Source organism: Gymnogyps californianus, chromosome 8, assembly GCF_018139145.2.
Source record: "Gymnogyps californianus isolate 813 chromosome 8, ASM1813914v2, whole genome shotgun sequence".
NCBI lineage: Eukaryota > Metazoa > Chordata > Aves > Accipitriformes > Cathartidae > Gymnogyps > Gymnogyps californianus.
In genome coordinates this window covers 15,158,085-15,177,116 of record NC_059478.1, presented here as the reverse complement: position 1 = coordinate 15,177,116, position 19,032 = coordinate 15,158,085, and the positions used below count along the sequence as shown (strand labels likewise).

Genomic DNA, 19,032 nt, shown 5'->3' with positions numbered 1-19,032 from the left:
GCCCGTTAAATCACACAGAGCTTTAGTTTCGGGTGCCTGAGCCCCCCCGGTGGGCGGTGTCTCGTGCCGGTACGCACAAGCCGTCTGTAAAGGCGCTGGTGGGGGCTATGGCTGTAAAGGCAGGGGCAGAAGATCAGGTACCACCAACGCTGCGCTCCCCGAAAGCCCCGGGGTGCTACAGCGCCCAGACGGCCGGGGAGCTCAGCCCGCTCGTAGGCGCAATAACACCGAGGACGCCGCTCGCTTCTGAGGTAACCTCTCCCCTCAGGGCGCGCTTCCCGGGGCGGGGCAGAGAGGGGAGGGGCGGGGCAGGCCCCGCCTGGCCCGGCCCGGCCCTGTCGCCCCGCACCGCTGCCGGGGCGGGCCCTGCGCTCTCGCGGGAGCTGCGCCGGCGCCGCCCGTCTCCGTGCGCGGCCGCGGCGGAACCAATAAAGTTTGTTTCAAAAAAAGGCAAGAACAGGGGAGGAAAAAAGCGGTTTCGCCGAGTCCGTCGCGGCTGCTGGCGAGTGCGTGAGTGACTGCCCGCCCGGCCAGCCCGGGGCTGCCGCAGCAGGCGAGGGCGGACGGGCTGCTCCAGCCCCCGCCCTGGCTCCGCTCGGCCTCGGCAGCCGTCGTCCTCAGCGGGGAGCTGCGCCTCCGCCGCTCGCCGGGCCCGCTCGTGAGTATGGTGGGACGGCTGAGGCGGGCAGCGCTTCCCACAGAGGGAGGGCGGTGATAAGGGGCCTGGCGGTGACTCCCGGCAGCACCGGGGCGAGCGGGGAGAGTGACAGGTGTCAGGCTCCCCCCCCCCCCCCCCGCCCCCGGGCAGCTCGGGCCGGGGGCACCTCCGCGGCTCAGGCTGCGGGGCGGGCCGCGCTGTGGGGCGGGGAGCTGCCCTGGGGTGCTGCCGGCGGCGGTCCACCGGCCAGGGGAGGGCTGGGTGCCTTCTGACAGCTCCCTCATACCCTCCTCCCCCTCCTTCCTCTCCTCCCTGCCCTGCAGCGCCTCGTCTCCTCATCCTCTGGGGCTGGGGAACATGTAAGCGAGACCGGCGGCGTGAGGCGTTCCCAAACAGCCGCCGTCCTCCCGGGGGTCGCCGCTGACCTGTCGGTTTTTGTCTGTGTTCCCTCACGGCAGGGCTCGCTTCTCCCTTCCCGAAGTGAGTCTCCTGGCGCGGGAGGAGCGCCAGGCAGACGGCCGCAGCCATGCCGAGCGGTAAGGAGACGCGGCTGCTGCACCTCAGCGAGATGGAGAAGCTGGACAAGACCCTTTTCAGGCTAGAACAAGGTGGGTCGAGGGCAGTGGGCTGCGGCCTCCTCAACCTCATCCTCCTTCTCGGCGGGGAGCCCCCGGGGCCGGGTGAAAGGGAAATGGCCAGGAGCTCGCCACCTTCTTTGGGTAGCCATGGAAAGGGAGCTCAGCCTGCGGTGGTGTTCTTTTTTTTGGGGGGGGGGGGGGGGGGGGGGGGGGGGGGGTGTTTTTTTGGGGGGGGATGGTTTTTTTGTTTTAATATGAAACAATTTCTGATATGCTTGCTTCCACTGCAGAGCTCTGTGGGCTCCAGTCACGGTTTGGTCTGACTCATAAAACTCTTGAGAAATGAAGAGCAGATCAGCTAGGAGCCGTCAGTCTTCCTGGGAATGAAGTGTGAAGCATTTTGAGACAGGCCCTGCAGGACAGGACCTCTCCTTTTATAACCTGTACTTCAGTGACCTGAAAAAGTCGTCATAAGTCAAGCTCTCTAGTATTTATCTGCAGTGTGTTATGCAGCACCCCATCTTTAATATTATAATTTTGAAATATATCAGTAATACTAACATTTTGCAAATTCTGAGGTAATGTTTCAGAAGATTTAGGAGTAGCTAAAGATCCCATATTATCTTGCTTGTCAGATTTCTTGTAGCTGTGCTGTGTTAGTATTCTGGCTGCATACTTCTAAGAACTTGACATTATTTCTCTCTGAAAGTGTTCTTAAGTCTATTTGCAAAAAAAAAAAACCAAAACCACCACCAAAAAAACCAAACAAAAAAACACCCCAGTAATTGGTCCACTGTTATGCTGGTCAGCAAATTCAGACTATAAAACTAAAGCCACTGTCTTCAGAAACCATTTTTAATGATGCAACAATTTTTATTACTCATGAAATTTTATGGGGTTTATTACTTTATGTTACTGATCTAGGAACCTAATATCAAAGTGGTTTAGTAGAGGAGCAAGATTTTGGTTCTTGAGAATAAGAATTCTCTTCAACTATATTGATTTCAAAATTTTCTGACAGTCTAATCTAAGAAAATGTCAGTAATGAAGAAGTGCAGAGTTGACCCTAACCTCCATTTTTAATTCGTCCTTCCAGTTGTGTAAATTTTGTTGGAAGGAGTCACACAGAAGTGCATGGCTATCAAACATTCAAAGTGGCTCTGCTGGTAGCAGTCTCTGAGAGGGCATAGCTAATTTTGAGCACAGCATTCCTGATGTCAGTATAACTGTTACAGGAAATAAGATATCAATGGCATATATCCCTGTGCTCTAATTTTAGTAATCTCTGTAATAAAATGTCAGGACTGTACTGGAGAGAGTGTACTTAACCTTCCAAAAGTGATTTTTTTCATGTAAGATTTTTTTTTTTTGCAATCAAATGAACTTCACTTTACCTGACAGACATTCAGATCCTAAAACCACTGCTTTACATGGTGGTTTTTGGTGCAGTGGTGATGATGTTAATAAGCAAAACTGTGAGCTTGGTGAGACTTACATTTAAATGTATTCAGACATTGAATTCTGGTATTAGAATCCCCATGATTCTACTTAATAAGCAAGTGGCTCTTTTTCAACTTAAGATACTGGAACTTGGCATTGTTCAGGTTTTTTTACACTTTATAATTCATTATCTGTGTATTAATAACTTTATCTTTTTACAAATACTCAGGTTTCTTTTACTCCCAATTTTGTAGACTGCTAGGGCTGGTAGGTGTTTTAGTACAGTTAACTACATGATTGGCATGTAGTTTAGAAGTTATTGTGCAAGCACTTATACCTGTTTCAGTCACTTGAAAGGACCCTGTAATTAGCGATGCACATGATGGTGGCCCTCATACTTGCAAGTGGAAACCTATTCTGAAACCTGTTGACTAAATTGAATTTTTCATATCCAACTGAACAGACTACGGTATGGTTTTAGGTCCTAATATTTTAACTTAATTTTGTTCTCATTATCATGGGTATCTTAAGCCTAAATACTGCTCTTTCTATGTGTGTGTGACCTGCAGCACGTATACAAAACTCCCTTTGGTTTATTGAGCTCTCCGAAAGTTTAACAATTTGTTTGTACGTTGTACGTTACACACAAGCATATATCATTTTACATTTAAAAGTATAAGGAATTTAGCGTCGTTTAGTGAACCCTCAGTGGAGAATGAAGGGATTTGAAATATTTTCTGTTTCGAAATGTGTTCCTAATTTTTTTCAGATGTTTTCGTGGGTCAGCTTAACATATAGACTTGGTAAATACTTAAATGCTACTTAATCCAAAATCTGCATAAAATCGTATGTAGTCTGATGATCATGATGTTTTGCTGTATTTTGTTTTTAAGACATTTATATAGCAAAGAGGAACAAATTGGAAAGGAGGTGAATAGTGCCGTATAAGTAAAGGAAAAGGACTACATGTAAAGTATGCAGAGAACAACATTAGGAAAGTAGGGAGAGATGATGCTGTAGAAATATACTATTCTGCCGAAATTCTTGGCAGATATGGTGGTGCACTTTCCTCTTAACATAATATCAAATTATGATTTGTAATTACAGAATAGAAATATCTAGTCCTCCTGATAAAGTGATTTTATCTTTTTTTCTTGAGGTTTTGAACTACAGTTCCGATTGGGCCCGACTCTTCAAGGCAAGCCCGTTACCGTGTACACAAATTATCCAGCTTCTGGAGAAGTATTTGATCACCACAAGTTCAGGACACTATCGTGGCACAATCCCACAGGTAAAGAAGATGACTCTGACAAATACTGCAAGCTGGATCTCCAGATTTCTGGGTCATACCAGTACTATTTCAGTCTTGGGTAAGTGAAATTCTATACTTACAGCCAAATGCAGTCTGCTCCCTTGGTCTACATTTTAACCTGAGGAAATCACTGCTAAGAATAAAAACACTTTTTCCATGTATTTTTCAGTTTGCAACCATGGGGCTTATCTGAATCTGCTAATGAAAGACAGTAGCTGTGGTGGTTTTTTAATACTTTCTGATGCAAAGATATTCTGGAGAATATACAGAACAAAGTTGATCATTTTTCTGTGAATGTTGGAAGGGCAAGCCATTTTTACAAGTTCTCGAAGTCATCAGCATTCTGAGTATCTGAATGATTAATTTGTACTTTCTTCACTGACTTTGAAGGTTGTTTTCTATCTTTCTAGCACAGAGGTTCTGGCATTCTTTACTTCACATTCTTTACTTCCTTCTTTGTGTCAACTGGACAAGTGCAGAAGAGAATGCTAGTATCTGTAATGGTTGTAGTCTGGTGTTCTGAGTTTCTGGACGATGGGTGGTTAAGTTCCCTCAGGCTTAAAAGGGCATTTAGCTCAGGTATCTTCACGAGGATGGTGCTCCAAATGGAGGTCTTTGTATAAAAGATGGGCAGTCATGCTTTCTTTGTTTCTGTCTGTATCCTAAAAGGAGGAACCAGTACTCTGACTCAGAAAAGACCAAAGGTGTCTCACTTTTGCAGAAAGTTTAAAGCTCTGTATCCCAATTGTATTCTTGTTAAGTCCAGTAGAGAAATGATGCCTAAGAGATGAACATCTCTTAAGTGTTTCCTATTTTCTTCAGGTGCCCTGCAGTCCTGTTCCCCACCTCCCCCCAACCCCTGTACTACTGTGTTTTTGAAATAGCTGTGCTTGTTAGATTCTCTTTCTGAAACTGACTGGTACAATGGATGTTTACTATACCAATTAAAATTTAATTTTTCCTAGAAATGAAAAAAGTGGTGGAGGTTACATAGTTGTGGATCCTATTTTGCATGTTGGAGCCGACAATCATGTGTTACCATTGGATTGTGTTACACTCCAGACGTTTCTCGCTAAGTGTCTGGGACCATTTCATGAATGGGAAGATAGGCTGAAAGTTGCAAAAGAAACAGGTAATGCCAATACACATATTAAAGGATATAAGTTTTTGTCTTATGATCAAAACCCGAAGTTACACTGAAGAGCTTCAGTGTGAACAGCTCATTTGTTCTTTAGTTTGTAGACTAAGTATTTTCCACTAGATTCAGTCTAGTTAACAGATGAAGTCAGTGAAATGATTAAAATATTTGCAGAGGTGCAAAAATTCAGGGATTTCCTAATACGGGAAACCACTTTTGTTTTATTGTTTTGATTTCAGATAGACTTGGAAGTTTGTAGAACTGACAGGGTGATTTTTAAAGCTTATGTTATGTAAAATTTCAAGGGGAAGATTCAGATTAATTTACACTGGTTATTCCAAACACTAGCTTTAAGTACATGTTATAACTGCAACTTATTATGCTTTTTTCAATTAACTTTGACTGAAATTTGTTTTTCTTATTAAATAAATGGCTTCTTATTACGTAGGTTACAACATGATTCATTTTACACCACTGCAGAAGCTTGGACTGTCTAGATCATGTTATTCACTGGCTGATCAATTAGAAGTAAATCCTGAATTTTCAAGCCATAATAAAAAGTGCACTTGGAGCGATATAGGAGCTCTTGTGGAAAAATTGAAAAATGAATGGAATATGCTTTGCATCACAGATGTAGTCTACAATCATACTGGTATGATTTTTGTGTGTGTTAATAACCAGATTGGTCCTATAATTATACTTCATTATTTCCCTTAACTTTTCCCCCTTGAACCCATCTTTTAATAGCGGTTTTAAGCAACTTAGTTGTCTCTGTCTTTGAATCTCTCAAATCCAGGACAAATCTTTACAATTATAACTGATATATATCCATAACAGATGTAAAAGAATTTAGTATTGTTGCTGAAAGAGTGAATAGAGCCCTTCTTGGAGAGAATTAATGAACTGTGCATGTGTCTGTATTTTTATAATATGCTTATTTGTATGATCTGCGGTGTGCAGCTCCCACATAAATGAATGGAATCTGCATTATGAATTATTTGGTGAACATAAACTGAGTACTTTCTTGTTAAACAGGGTATTACTCTTGTAGCTGCTTAAAAGTAACTGCTTTAATTTGAGTCTAACATGCAGACAACAAACGGAATAGGGACAAGAGGCTAGGATTAAGCAATGGAGGAAATTATACTGCTCAGTCTGTGGGGAAAGGGGAAAAGAAAAGATAGCTTTGTGTTTGGGGTGTGGTTTTTTGTTGGTTTTTTTTTTAAGCATAGATACGCCAATGCATCGAAGGCTTTGTTTCTCGTAATTGCTTGAGGAACAGTGGGTTTTCTTCAGTATGATCTGATGAAATTCTAATTATAAACTTCATCATTTGTAATTTTGCTGATTATTTGGATAATGAATTTACTTTGATTATGTTTATAATGTAGTTTTCATCTTATGCTGTAATCCTAAAGATCACAATAATAGCATTCTCATAGCAGAGAGTACAACAAATGGTTCTGTATGTTGATGTTACAGTCCTTTGAGGCTTAAAAAAAACCCCTAACCACAGATATCTGTGAATTTCAAGTTTTATTTGCTTTAGTTCTTTGGTGTTGACTGCTGCAAAACATTCCTATCCAATCAGTTTGCAATGCAGTGTGGGCCCTGTTGTTTACCCTATCTGTTTGTTGAAAAGTTACTAAGTGTAGTTATTGGCTATGTGTCTGAGGGAATTAGGCTTTTAAATGTTCTCCCAATTTCAGATGATAAATTTCTTGCACATTACCAACTAGAAGTCCAGTTTCTCTCACACATGCTTGAGATCCTGTTATTTTTTACTGTGTATATTTGCATGCTACCAAGGAGGATGTTTCTATGGACAGAAATATCTAAGTCTAAACTAATTATTAGACTCCAAAATATATTTGAGAAGCAAAATGTCACATTATTACTTGGCTACATTTGTAGAAGGACTTTTTCAGGTTACATTAAGAGTTCAAAGTAATCTTCATTGGGATGGATGACTAAAGATTTATACTATGGTGAAAGGGTGTTTAGAAGTGTCTTCTAACAAGATAGTAATATTCAGATGACCATGGTCCTGACTTGCATCATTAAGCAAGGTATACTTGATGGCTTTGTTTCCCACTTTTAAACTCAAATTCTTTTTCCCCCTCTTTGTTGTTTATAATCAAAACCTCTTGATTTACAACTGACTCCAAGCTTTGTTAAATGCCAAATTTAGCATAAGCAGGAAGATACGTTGATAAATGAGTAAGCAATAATGTTGTATATGCCTGTGGAGCTTTTTGAGGGGCTTTAGAAATAAGAAAATAGGCAAATAGTTTTTGGGGTTCTTTTTGTCTGGATCTTGATTAGATGGAAATTTAACTTTACTGGGGGTTTTTTTGGTATTTTAATTGAACAGTAATTTCTAGTAGTTAAATTAGTTCATTCCTGCGCATTAGGGTGATTTAATTGTAAAACATGTTTCATAGACCCATTTGAATGTAAAAGACACAAAATGTATAGCCAGTTATTTTGAGCAGATTATGGATACTTGCACATCGTTATGAATTCTGCAGCATGCCTGCATTAAAAGCTTAAGTTGTCTCACAGTAAATCCTCTAATGGTGGTAATTCGAACACCTCATGACCCCTCAGCTTACAGTGGTTGTATCTGTTGGTAGTTTCTGCTTTCTAGCTGAGACTACTGTATAAAAATGGCAATGCTTCCCCTCTGTTCCTGTTGTGAAGTCAGACAGCTCACTTTCAATATTAAGCGGTTAAGCTAAGGTGTTTGGTTTTTACACTGGAATGGAGAACAGACTGCTTGCGCAGCAGAGAACGGTGGGAATCAGTTTTTGATGTTAACATCTCTGTTAGGCTCTAGTGAAAGCCAGCATCTATGGTCTGCCTTTAAAAGTAAAGTAGATGCATGCGCTAATGTTAAATATAGATGCACCTTTGGCATGTTAGCAGGAGTATCATAGATAAATTTGCAAATCCTGTCTGCTAGCTGGGTAGATGTGCCCTTTTTGGGCTGCCGTTTCCTTCAGGGTGTTCAAACACCCTCAAGTAAGAAATATTGTGTTTGATGGCATTTACTTTTCACCAGGAGATAGAAAAAGGAGAGTTGTTTTTTTTGTTTTCTGAGCTTTCAGTGGCTGTAATAAATCATATAAAGTAATAAAAATAAACTGAAATAAATTATATCTTCTTTATCTTTCAGAAGAGGCTACTATTGTCTAATTGCAGTTTAACATTTGAGTAAATCCTACTTCCAAGCACTTGACTAATCACATCACACACCACCTTTTCTCAGCTTTATAAAGGGGAGGAAAAAAAAAAATCTTGGATAGTGAGCATCACTACTAAATACTAAGTTTGTGTTTAATTTATATAACAATGAATTAGTCCTTTGAAAAGAGTGAAATCATTTTCTTAAATAAGAATGTAATGAATTTTAGAAATTGTTTTCTGTAATTCCTTCCATAATTTTATACTTATGTGTATTTTCTCCCTAGCTGTAACAAATGTAATCACAAGTGTAGTTTTGGGCAAATTTTTTTCTGCAGAATTAGATTTCTTTTGATGTTATGTTGTGAATCATTGGAGCTTACCTTCTGATCAGAAAACATCATTCTGTTCTGTACCAGAATTAGTGGAAGACCTGTTGACTTTTTCTTTTGCATGCTAACAGCTTACATTTAAATGATATATTGTCTTTTTAGAATTAATTGTATTTGCTCATGAAAGTCCTTTATAGTAAATCATGGTTTTTGCTAGATGAATAGAGTAAGCTAGTTTTGCTTTTTGGAGAAAAATATTTTTTTTCAGAAGTAGTATATCTATTAAAAAAAGAGGGGGGGGGAGGAATCTAGTTGGCCTAGAACAGCCGTTAACAGCCTGAGCTTTATGTGACTTTAAAATAAGTATGGTGGTTTTAGTTGTAGGTGGCATTTAAACCATGAAGATCTTAATTTCCACAAATGGTTTGACCTTATAAACATGGAATTTTGCCATGTTCATAATGGTCTTGAGATATACTGTAAGAGGGTGTTTAGAAGAGCTGTTCATACTATAGACTGAGAGAGTACACTCTTTTCTTTCCCTTTGACATTTTTGTTTGAACTTCTTTGAACTAAGCAAACTTGGGGTTTAGGTGTTAATTGTTTTGCTATAATTTTGGACACAATAATCGCGCTTTCATGTTTCCAATATAATCATTTGTTATATATTTTCCCTTGTGTGAAATACTACTTCTATTTTTCTCTGCTTTTCTAAAACAGTGGATTAATAAGACAAGTTCTATGAGAAATAATTTTAAAAGCCTTTTAAAACCTAAGTAAAAATTTTTTTGTTCTTATGCATTCCATGCTTTTTTCTTACATTTAGTTTTTCAGTTGCAGAGATTCATTCAAAAGAATATATGAAAATTATTTTCAGTTAAATAGTGTTTAGGACGGTTCCAAAAATGGAAAGAAATTAACCCTTGAGGATTTTTTTTTCTTGTCATACTTCCAAAATCAAAGTTCTTTCTTGCTATATATGTATTTACTCTTACTGCTGCATGCACACTGATGTCTATTAGAATATTATACCCATTTTCTAGTGAAGGCTCCTTACCTTCTTTGAGTTAATTCTTTATGTTCAGCATATCTTCTGGTGCTTGTTGATGCTACGAGGGAAGTTTAGAAAATAGACACAGTAGAGTATAGTGTTTGATCTGAACTAGTGTTCCATTTGCATGCACCAGACTGCACTCATCTTCCTGTGTAAGGCTTGGTGGCATCGCTTCCCACCACTCTGCTTCTTACTATGTACACAACAGTGTCACAGCTAATCCTTTCTTAAAAGCCCATTTAACTACATTTTTCATTAATTATTTTTTGGGCAGTGTGTGTGCACTCTTGCTCTCTGGCTCTGTGTGGGTAGCATCTGATGGGGTTAAGAATATTAAAAATAAACAACTTTGGCCATGTTAAATCTTGGTTTGGGATGTATATTTGACTCTCAACACACAAAGAGCATTTCATGTCCATTATTTGATGTATGTCCTGCAACAAAAATGTGATTTTTTTCTTTTAATTTTTTTTAGTGTTTTAGAATTGGTGGTACTATTGCATATTTTTATGTAACTAACAAAAAGTTCCTCTGCAGTGTCTGCAGCTGTATTTGTTGCAAAACAAATGGCTATCAGTAATGCACACCTCTGCGTAGGACATGATTTTTCTATTGGCATGTAAAGCTTTAGTTGAAATGTGAACTAACTGTACATGCCATCGTACCTTAACTTCTTGGTGTTAAGACGTTTGCACAAAACAACTAAGTGTTCAGCTTGTGTACTTAATTTCTTATTTTTTTTTTTTCTCTCTCCCTTTCTTGAATAAGCTGCTAACAGTGAATGGCTCAAGATGCATCCAGAATGTGGCTATAACCTTGTAAATTCTCCTCACCTGAAGCCAGCTTGGGTCTTGGATAGAGCTCTGTGGCACTTGACCTGTATGGTGGCTGATGGAAAGTATACTGCTAAAGGGCTCCCACCCTTGATTGAAAATGATCATCACCTGAATGTAAGTGAGTGAGAACTAAGTATAAGCTCTTGAACACTATAAATAGCTGAATAAACCTTTAATATTTCTAAGGCTGTGGAAATGCACGAAAAATGGTGTGTACTTTGCAGATATATTTAATGAAATAACCCTTTACTCCCCAGGTTTTTTTCTGAACAATTCATACGAGCACTTAGCTTTTCTTCATTATATTAATCATCAACTAACATAATTTTTATTTTTACAGTGTATCCGTAAAATAATTTGGGAAGATATATATCCAAAAATTAAACTATGGGAATTTTTCCAAGTGGATGTTAACAAAGCTGTGCAGCAATTTAAAACCCTTCTAACTCAAGGTAAAGGGAATAGTATGTTGCTGAAGCATGTGGATTATATATTTATAGTTCAAGAAACTTATAGGTAAACTTAACAGTAAGCTGGAAAACAAAATAATCCCATTTTTTGCTATGTGAGAAATTACTGTGCTGATTTAAGCATACAAGAATACTTTGAGAGCCAGTAAAGCTTTTGAAGACTGTGCACCCCTTCAAAGCCTTTGTCTACCCATATCTTGCTTATGCTAGTATTATAAAAGTTGTATGTCTTTTAAATGTAATTCCTATTTTTACTTTATGAATACTCTTTTCTGTCTTGTTCTTAGGCAAAATGAGCACTAAATCTGATCCAAATCAACATCTTCAAATAGTTCAGGACCCTGATTATAGACGATTTGGCTGTACCGTAGATATGAATATAGCACTGGCAACATTCATACCACACAGGTATTGTATTATTGATTACAAGTTAAAATCACAAGTGAAGTTAAATTTGCAAAACCAAATAAATGAAATTATTTCCAGAGATGGGAAAAATTTAATTTTTCATTCCTTTTAGTTATGTTTACTGCATGTTTTAAAAATAAATTATTCTAATTTTTCTCTGCTTTTAATGTCCTCCTAATAAGCAACGGACCAGCTGCAATAGAAGAATGTTGTAACTGGTTTCGCAAGAGGATTGAGGAACTGAATGCTGAACAGTACAGACAAACTAATCACCATCAAGAGCAGGTCTTATAATTACTGTGTTTTAATGCTGAATTGTTTTAAATTGCAAATAAATGCAGGCGTTTCAATAATGCATAATTTAATTGCTTCTAGGCTGTCACTTGTCTTGTGGGGACGGTGGTTTATGAACGACTGGCTGGTGAAGGTCCTAAGCTGGGTCCTATCAGTAGAAAATATCCTTTAGTTACCAGGTATTTTTTTGTTGTTGTTTGGAAACTGTTAGAATCTATCCAGGGAAAGCGAGTTCAAAGTTCATTAAAAGTATACATTTATATGTACAAGTGTATGTTTTCTTTCCCATGGACAAATGCCACTTAATGAATTGACTGTCTTTTTTAAGCAACCCTGATAACTGTTTAATGAACGAATGTGACCAGAGAGCATGAAACAATACTCAGAGCATATCAAAGCCTTATGTAGTGCAAATTGCTCTTGTAGGTGGAAGAGGAGTGGAACTGGAAAGCTTACACCTTTCAAGTTTGATGTACTTGATGCCACTCATATCTGAAGAGCTAGGGCTTTAATCTTACATTACCAGCTGACACCAAGACAGTGGCAACACCTGTCTTTTCTCCTTCAAGGCATGCTACAAAATAGAAAAATCCCCATCATTTATAGTCTAGCAGCTGCTTTTTTTAATCTGTTTTATCTACAGGCCAGTTCATAGCAGATATTTTAATTTCAAAGACGATGAATTTCAGCTTAGGTTACCTTATGTGGTTTTCTTTGGTTTTTTAATTACCTCTTTATTCTATAGGTATTTTACTTACCCATTCAAAGAGCTGACTGTGGAGGAAGAAGAAACTATGATACATCAGCCAGATAAAGCTTGTTATTTCATGGCTCATAATGGCTGGGTTATGGGAGATGATCCTCTTAGAAACTTTGCAGAACCAGGTTTGTAAAAGAACTTTGAATCATCTTATAAACCTTTTGATATTGTAGCCAAAGCGAAAAGGATTTTATTTAATCTGTCTTTTTTCCAGATGTATTCCTATGAAGCTGCAGAATAGCAGATACTCAGTTTATAGCACTCTTATTTCCCATTCAGCGTACGGATCAACTGTAAGAACTGGGCTTTGAGGTACAGTTTTGCAAGATTTGAGAGGGAAATTACCAGCTTTCTGCCACTGAAATGGGGACATCCTGCCTCCCCATTCTTGTCATTGTCTTTGTTGTTTACTTTGTACTTTGTTCCGACACCACTGCTTGTTGGCATTTCCATAAGACAGTGACAGTGTGGCAGAAAACTAATGCAATAAAAAGGTGGATATTATTTTACTACATTAGTGAGCAAAAACTGGATCCTTGAAAGGTCCAGTGAGTGGCAGTCAGAAGATGACCCAGTTAATCCAAATTAAGTATGCAGATTACTTGTGAAGGTAAGATAGGGTGTGAAATCACCATGCGCTGAAATACTGTATTCTAATTCCTTTGGGGACACCATTGATATCCAATAAAAGCAGGGTTGACAACTCTTGTTTTCAGAGTAGTCATTCACTTTGTAAACTGAATCAAAGGCCAGTTTAATTAAAAACATCTATCTAAGAGTTTGTTGAGTCTGACTTAGAAGCTAATCTGATTGATACTCCAGAGTGATCTGGAGTTAGCAAACACCTCACTTCTGCAAAATAATGTACAGCCCTTTCACTGCTTTTTATTTACTTTTTTTTTCCTCGTTCGCAAGGATGAAGATAATACGTGTTTCAAGGATGGTTTTGTTCAGTTGCCTTTCAGCTAATTGCCCTTTCTTCTGGGCAGACTGTCTTATTTTTTCCTTCAGTCACTGGCTTTAGTTAGCATACCTAACTTCCATTACTGAGTTTTCTCTCTTAATTTGTCTACAACTTTTTGAGCGCTTTATACTTGTGTGATACCTTTGTTTTATGCCACACATTATTTCAACTGAGAATACAGTGTGAAAAGATGGTACATAAGGGCACAAACACAAATTGCAAAACAAATGCAGCCAGTTCTGTAAATGGCCCTTAAAAAAACTCATGGTGTACATCCAAAGAAAGCCAATTGTTCTGTCCATGTAGCTATGTTGCCATTAGTGAAGATAAAAGGTAGGCTGTGCTTAAGTGAACGTTTTTGGAAGTAGTGGTGACTTAACAAGCCCTGCTCTTTACTTACTAGCTTGCATACTCTTGTTGTGCGTCTTTCATTGTGTAGGCCCAATCACTTAGGTGTCCATAACGTGAGCCTTAAGAAGTTAGTCTGGCTGAAAAATAATCCCTTTGCTAAGGCAGGATTACTTTCAGCTGAACAGGTTTCCTGATCTAATTCAAGGTTCAACCACTGAAATAACTGTGGTGATGCATCAGTATAGCTGGTCTATGAGTAGCAGAAAGCAATGGAGTAGCTATGTCTTACCCATGCTGAGTGGTGCTGACCCTGTTCATGCTTTGATCGGGTTTAGATAAGATGAATATAAATAGACCTTCAGAAGACTGATGGCTCAAAGATAATTATTTTTCTCTTATGTGGGGTCTCGTTATTGATAATTCCATGGTTGTGCCTGGATATTACATGTTGCAAATAGTGTGGGTTTTTGGTGGGTTGGTTTCGGGTTTTTTAAATGATATTACTGCCATTGTCAAATATGTGATTTATATATGACAGAAGTCACTTTTTTTTAGATATGAATGATTATTTAAGTCTTTATCACAGTTAAATCTCAGTCAGTATATTCTGTGCAGTAAGTGTATCACAGGAGAACTCAGCTTTAAAGATTTTTTTTTTATTGATTGCATCAAAAAGAAGGCAAAAAATAGTATATGAAACTAGACTAGATGGAGTATAAATATTTTCATACACACAAAAATTATTTAGGGACTTCGTCCATTTAAGTGACCTTCCTGCCTAAGTACTTTGGAAATTTGCCTTACATCATCATAGTCTGCTGTTAACAGAAGATAGAATTTTAAATTCTGGCTGTGGCAGTTTATTTATGGTAACACAGTGAGATGCTTTTTTGAATTTGGCAAGTATAAAGAAAACAAACTACTGATTTTGTTCATTGGTTTGCTGCTTTTTTCTTTTTTTCTCAAGTACAGTTTTTATACTGCTTTGAAGAATTAAAAGGAATTTGCTTTCAATCTGAAGAATTATTTCAGTATCACTATAGAAGTTAAATATTCCCTTGGAGTAGTCTGAAATTATACATCAGTGTAGGGTATTGTTGTGGTTTAACCCCAGCCAGCAACTGGCACCACACAGCTGCTCACTCGCTCCTCCCCCTTCCCTCCTCCCCCCCCGCGCCCCTGGTGGGATGGGGAGGAGAATTAAAAACAAGTAAAACTCGTGGGTTGAGATAAGAACAGTTTAATAATTGAGATAAAAAATAAAATTTAATAATAATGATAGTAATGAAAAGGAAGATAACACAAAGAGAGTGAAATATAACCCAAGAAACACAAGTGATGCACAATGCAATTGCTCACCACCCGCTGACCAATGCCCAGCCACTCCCTGAGCAGCAGTCTGCCCCTCCCGGCCAACTCCCCCAGTTTATATACTGAGCATGACATTCTATGGTATGGAACATTCCTTTGGCTAGTTCAGGTCAGCTGTCCTGGCTCTGCTGCCTCCCAGCTTCTTGTGCACCTGCTCACTGGCAGAGCATGGGAAACTGAAAATCCTTGACTTAGGATAAGCACTACTTAACACACTGATGTTTTAGTTGTTGCTATCAACATTACTCTCATACTAAATCCAAAACACAGCATTATACCAGCTACTAGGAAGAAAATTGACTCTATCCCAGCCGAAACAAGGACAGGTATATAGATTTTGAGTTCATATGGTTATTGTTAGAATTTTTACTCTTCATCACTGTGTTCTCCAGCTCTGTAACAGCAGAAAATGAAATACCACATTTTCATTTTGGTGCACACTCTATACTATATATATACACACTATAGTGAATTTATTTCCCTTACAGGTTCAAATGTTTACTTGAGAAGAGAGCTTATTTGTTGGGGAGACAGTGTGAAACTGCGTTACGGTAATAAACCTGAAGACTGCCCATACCTCTGGGCACATATGAAAAAATACACTGAAATCACTGCCACGTATTTCCATGGTGTTCGTCTTGACAACTGTCACTCAACACCTATTCATGTAGCTGAGGTACGCAAAATTAAGCATGTTTGTAATAAAGCAGCTTCTGTCTCTGAAATAAGTCCTGCACTGTTGCTACAAAATCTGCAGGATCTACATGGCAGAGCTCAGGTGTGAATGAATCTTCCTTATAGCATAAGCAAGGTTTCTTGACTGGTGATGTTTAGATATTGTTTCAGCTACTTTAAACAGTTAATAGAGTGGTGTAGCTATTGTATCTTTTAATTCTCTACTTTAGCTGAAATATTGCGGATGCGGGTGGACCTGGCTAACTTTTCCCTCATGTAGCTATGGACTTAGTGCAATGACTGCCAGTATCCGGTATGTCAGTTTTAGCTGGGGTCATTGCCAAGACTTGGTTAAAAGTCTTAGTGTTTCTTTGCCATATATATTTTGCTATTGGTGAATTAAACAGGAAGTGGTTTACTTCCCAGAATTTAAAAGTTGGTAAAGAACATCTGCAAAAAGTTTAGTCTGGCAGGCTTATTGCTAAGATTAGTGCTTATTGTTTACCATGGAGCTGACTACATCCAGAAATGGTACTTATTTAGTAAATTAGCTTTGAATAGATTTGAGTAGTGCAGCTTGTTAGTGCTTAGTCTTAGCTTGGTTACAGAGCTTATCTAAATCTATGAAGAGCTCTCTAAAACAAGTTGATTTGCCCGCACAACAGTTGTAAGTGGCTCTTAAATGCAGCCATTTCAAAACTTCTGCCATTATTTCATTTATTGTTACTATTTTTGGAATGGTAACTTCAAATGCTTTAGCTGAAGTCTTCATCAGATTTCTTACCTTAACAGGTATCTCTTTTATCCAGCCTTTGTTCTTGCATTTTGAGTTAAAATTTTGTTTAAAAATGAAGTTGTAATTAGCTTAAAGTCTTCAGAGAATTTCCTAGAATTACTCAGTCCATAAATAATCTCTGTAAAATATAAACATGGTTTTATGAAACTCACCTGTTATTAATATTTTTAATGAACTGCATATATGAATGACTCCTTTATGTTTGGTTAACATTCATGTTAATGATTGCATATACATAGCTGACAATGGATGTCTTGCATTAAAAATGTATTATGATCTATAGGAGATGCTAGCAACAGCCAGATCAGTCAGACCTAATCTTTATGTGATAGCTGAACTCTTCACGGGCAGTGAGTACATTGACAATGTTTTTGTCAACCGCCTGGGAATTACCAGCCTGATTAGAGGTACAATAAGCAGTTGAAAATTATGTAGGATTGTCGTGTATGGTTTGGAGTTTTTAATGTGAAACTAACATTGGTATGCTTTTCTTTTATTTTTCTTACATATTCATGTTCTTTGCTTATGCAATTACCTTTTCTTCTTCATGTTCTATTTAACTTCTCCTGTGTTGTATGCTAATTCTTGATTTTGCTTATGTTTGTGTGTCCTTCTGTGTAACAACTTTTTTTGTTCCTTAATTTTGGCTTTCTGTTTCTTTGCTGCATGGCATTTTCCTATTGTCCAATCCCTGCCTAGCTTTGAAACTTGTCCTTTTTTGTATCTACCTTTCCCCTTTCTGTGGCTTTTTTGGCTGTGCTTTTTGCAGTACATGCTGGACACAGCTAGAAAATTGCGAGCCAATTTGTATGTAGTGGCTGAACTGTTCACAGGAAATGAGGAGCTGGACAATATCTTTGTGAATAGGCTGGGCATTACCTCCTTAATAAGAGGTAGGCTTGCTGTGTGTGTGGTCTCTTTCCAACGAGAGATTATAGATGATGTGCTTTTTCCAAGGAAAAGGTTTCTTCTGGATTATGCACTTTTAATTTCATACTCCATGTAATCAGAAGTACAGTTTTTGTATTGCGACTCTTGTGATACTCAGCAAAAAATACAGTACTAGCTGTAAAATAAGAGAAGACATCCTGCATTAGTTTACAGAAGGTTAAATATTTCACTCTTATTCTAGCGAGAGAAAAAGTTGTAGCACAGTTCTGCTATGCAAGTGCTGCATCATGTCTGATTTTTGTTGCATGAGTTTCTTAAAACCTATGAGAAACAGTTTCAGATCTCTGCTTTTTTCCTCCCTTTTTTCCCTTAGCTTTCTCTACCTTAATGTATTATAGTAAACTGGATACTCCAAGTTTGTGTATCCACATTGGAGAATATAGTTATATGTGGTTTTTTTTTTTTTTTTTAATGATTGAACACACCAAAATAACACCTGTAAAATGCTGCATTAACATCTTTGTACATGCTGTACTCTATGGTAGTTATTCTTATGCAAATACTTACCTATTTTGTTCTTTAGAGGCAATGACTGCTTATAATAGCCATGAAGAGGGAAGGTTAGTTTATCGTTTTGGAGGTGAACCTGTTGGCTCTTTTGTTCAGCCACGTTTGAGGCCTTTGATGCCAGCTATTGCTCATGCACTGTTTATGGATATTACACATGATAATGAATGTCCAATTCAGGTGAGCACCTAAACCAAAAACCAAAGTTTACGTTTAATGTTTTCTGAATTGATATTTCTGAACCATGGGAGGGCTTGGTGCAATCTGGATGTTTTTCCTGAGCAATATTTAGGAAAAATGTGTTTCAGATCTTCAAGTTTTCATGCAGAGAATAAAATTTTATAACAACTCCCTCTGACATTCAAGATTTTGTCTTTCAAGGGAAAAAGTATATAAAGCTACTTAATGAGCTGGTTTGATTCTTTCATTCCAGCTACTATAAGTAGTTCTGTCTCTGCTTGTTAACCTGGTCTCCTAAGCTCTTGTTTTACAGGAGAGAATGAGAGAGAGTGGTGGGAATTGGAGTGCTTATTTTTGAGGGTTTCTTCTAAGTTGCTTTTGTTGGTGCCTTTGTAGTAATTTTTTTCAATAAATCTATTGTGATTGGGAAAACGATGATCATGTGATTAGCAACTCCTCTGTTAAACTGAGTGTATCTTCTGTATGCTGAATTGGGAGGGATGAATTATGTCTTTGTTTCACTATTTATTACCCATTTATTTTTTAACATAGCACCGATCTGCATATGATGCTCTTCCTAGCGCAATGATTGTTTCCATGGCATGCTGTGCTACAGGAAGCACCAAAGGCTATGATGAACTAGTACCACACCAGGTACATGTTTACAGTTTAACTCCTAAGTTACTTTTAAAAACGTAAACTTTATTCTTGTCCGAGGACATATATTTTAACATGGTTTATTTGAAATCCCAAGCAGTTTACTAGCTGGCA

The 19,032-nt window shown here is 38.4% G+C and overlaps 1 protein-coding gene across 3 annotated transcripts in view; it reads left to right on the top strand.

Annotated features, from left to right (window-relative positions):
• Positions 1 to 1,184: 1,184 nt before the first annotated feature.
• Positions 1,185 to 19,032, top strand: part of AGL (amylo-alpha-1, 6-glucosidase, 4-alpha-glucanotransferase) — a 39,425-nt gene continuing 21,577 nt past the window's right edge. Inside the window, exons 1-14 of one of the 3 annotated variants that reach the window (XM_050900552.1) lie at positions 1,185 to 1,266; positions 3,836 to 4,046; positions 4,954 to 5,120; positions 5,575 to 5,778; positions 10,467 to 10,648; positions 10,875 to 10,986; positions 11,292 to 11,412; positions 11,595 to 11,697; positions 11,788 to 11,885; positions 12,452 to 12,591; positions 15,641 to 15,828; positions 17,393 to 17,516; positions 18,098 to 18,261; positions 18,814 to 18,915. In XM_050900552.1, the coding sequence (XP_050756509.1) occupies positions 1,185 to 1,266; positions 3,836 to 4,046; positions 4,954 to 5,120; positions 5,575 to 5,778; positions 10,467 to 10,648; positions 10,875 to 10,986; positions 11,292 to 11,412; positions 11,595 to 11,697; positions 11,788 to 11,885; positions 12,452 to 12,591; positions 15,641 to 15,828; positions 17,393 to 17,516; positions 18,098 to 18,261; positions 18,814 to 18,915 (1,998 nt within the window). Of the gene's footprint in view, positions 1,267 to 3,835; positions 4,047 to 4,953; positions 5,121 to 5,574; positions 5,779 to 10,466; positions 10,649 to 10,874; positions 11,003 to 11,291; positions 11,413 to 11,594; positions 11,698 to 11,787; positions 11,886 to 12,451; positions 12,592 to 15,640; positions 15,829 to 16,906; positions 17,031 to 17,392; positions 17,517 to 18,097; positions 18,262 to 18,813; positions 18,916 to 19,032 lie in introns of all 3 variants that reach the window. The other 2 variants (XM_050900553.1, XM_050900554.1) reach the window with 2 other exon arrangements.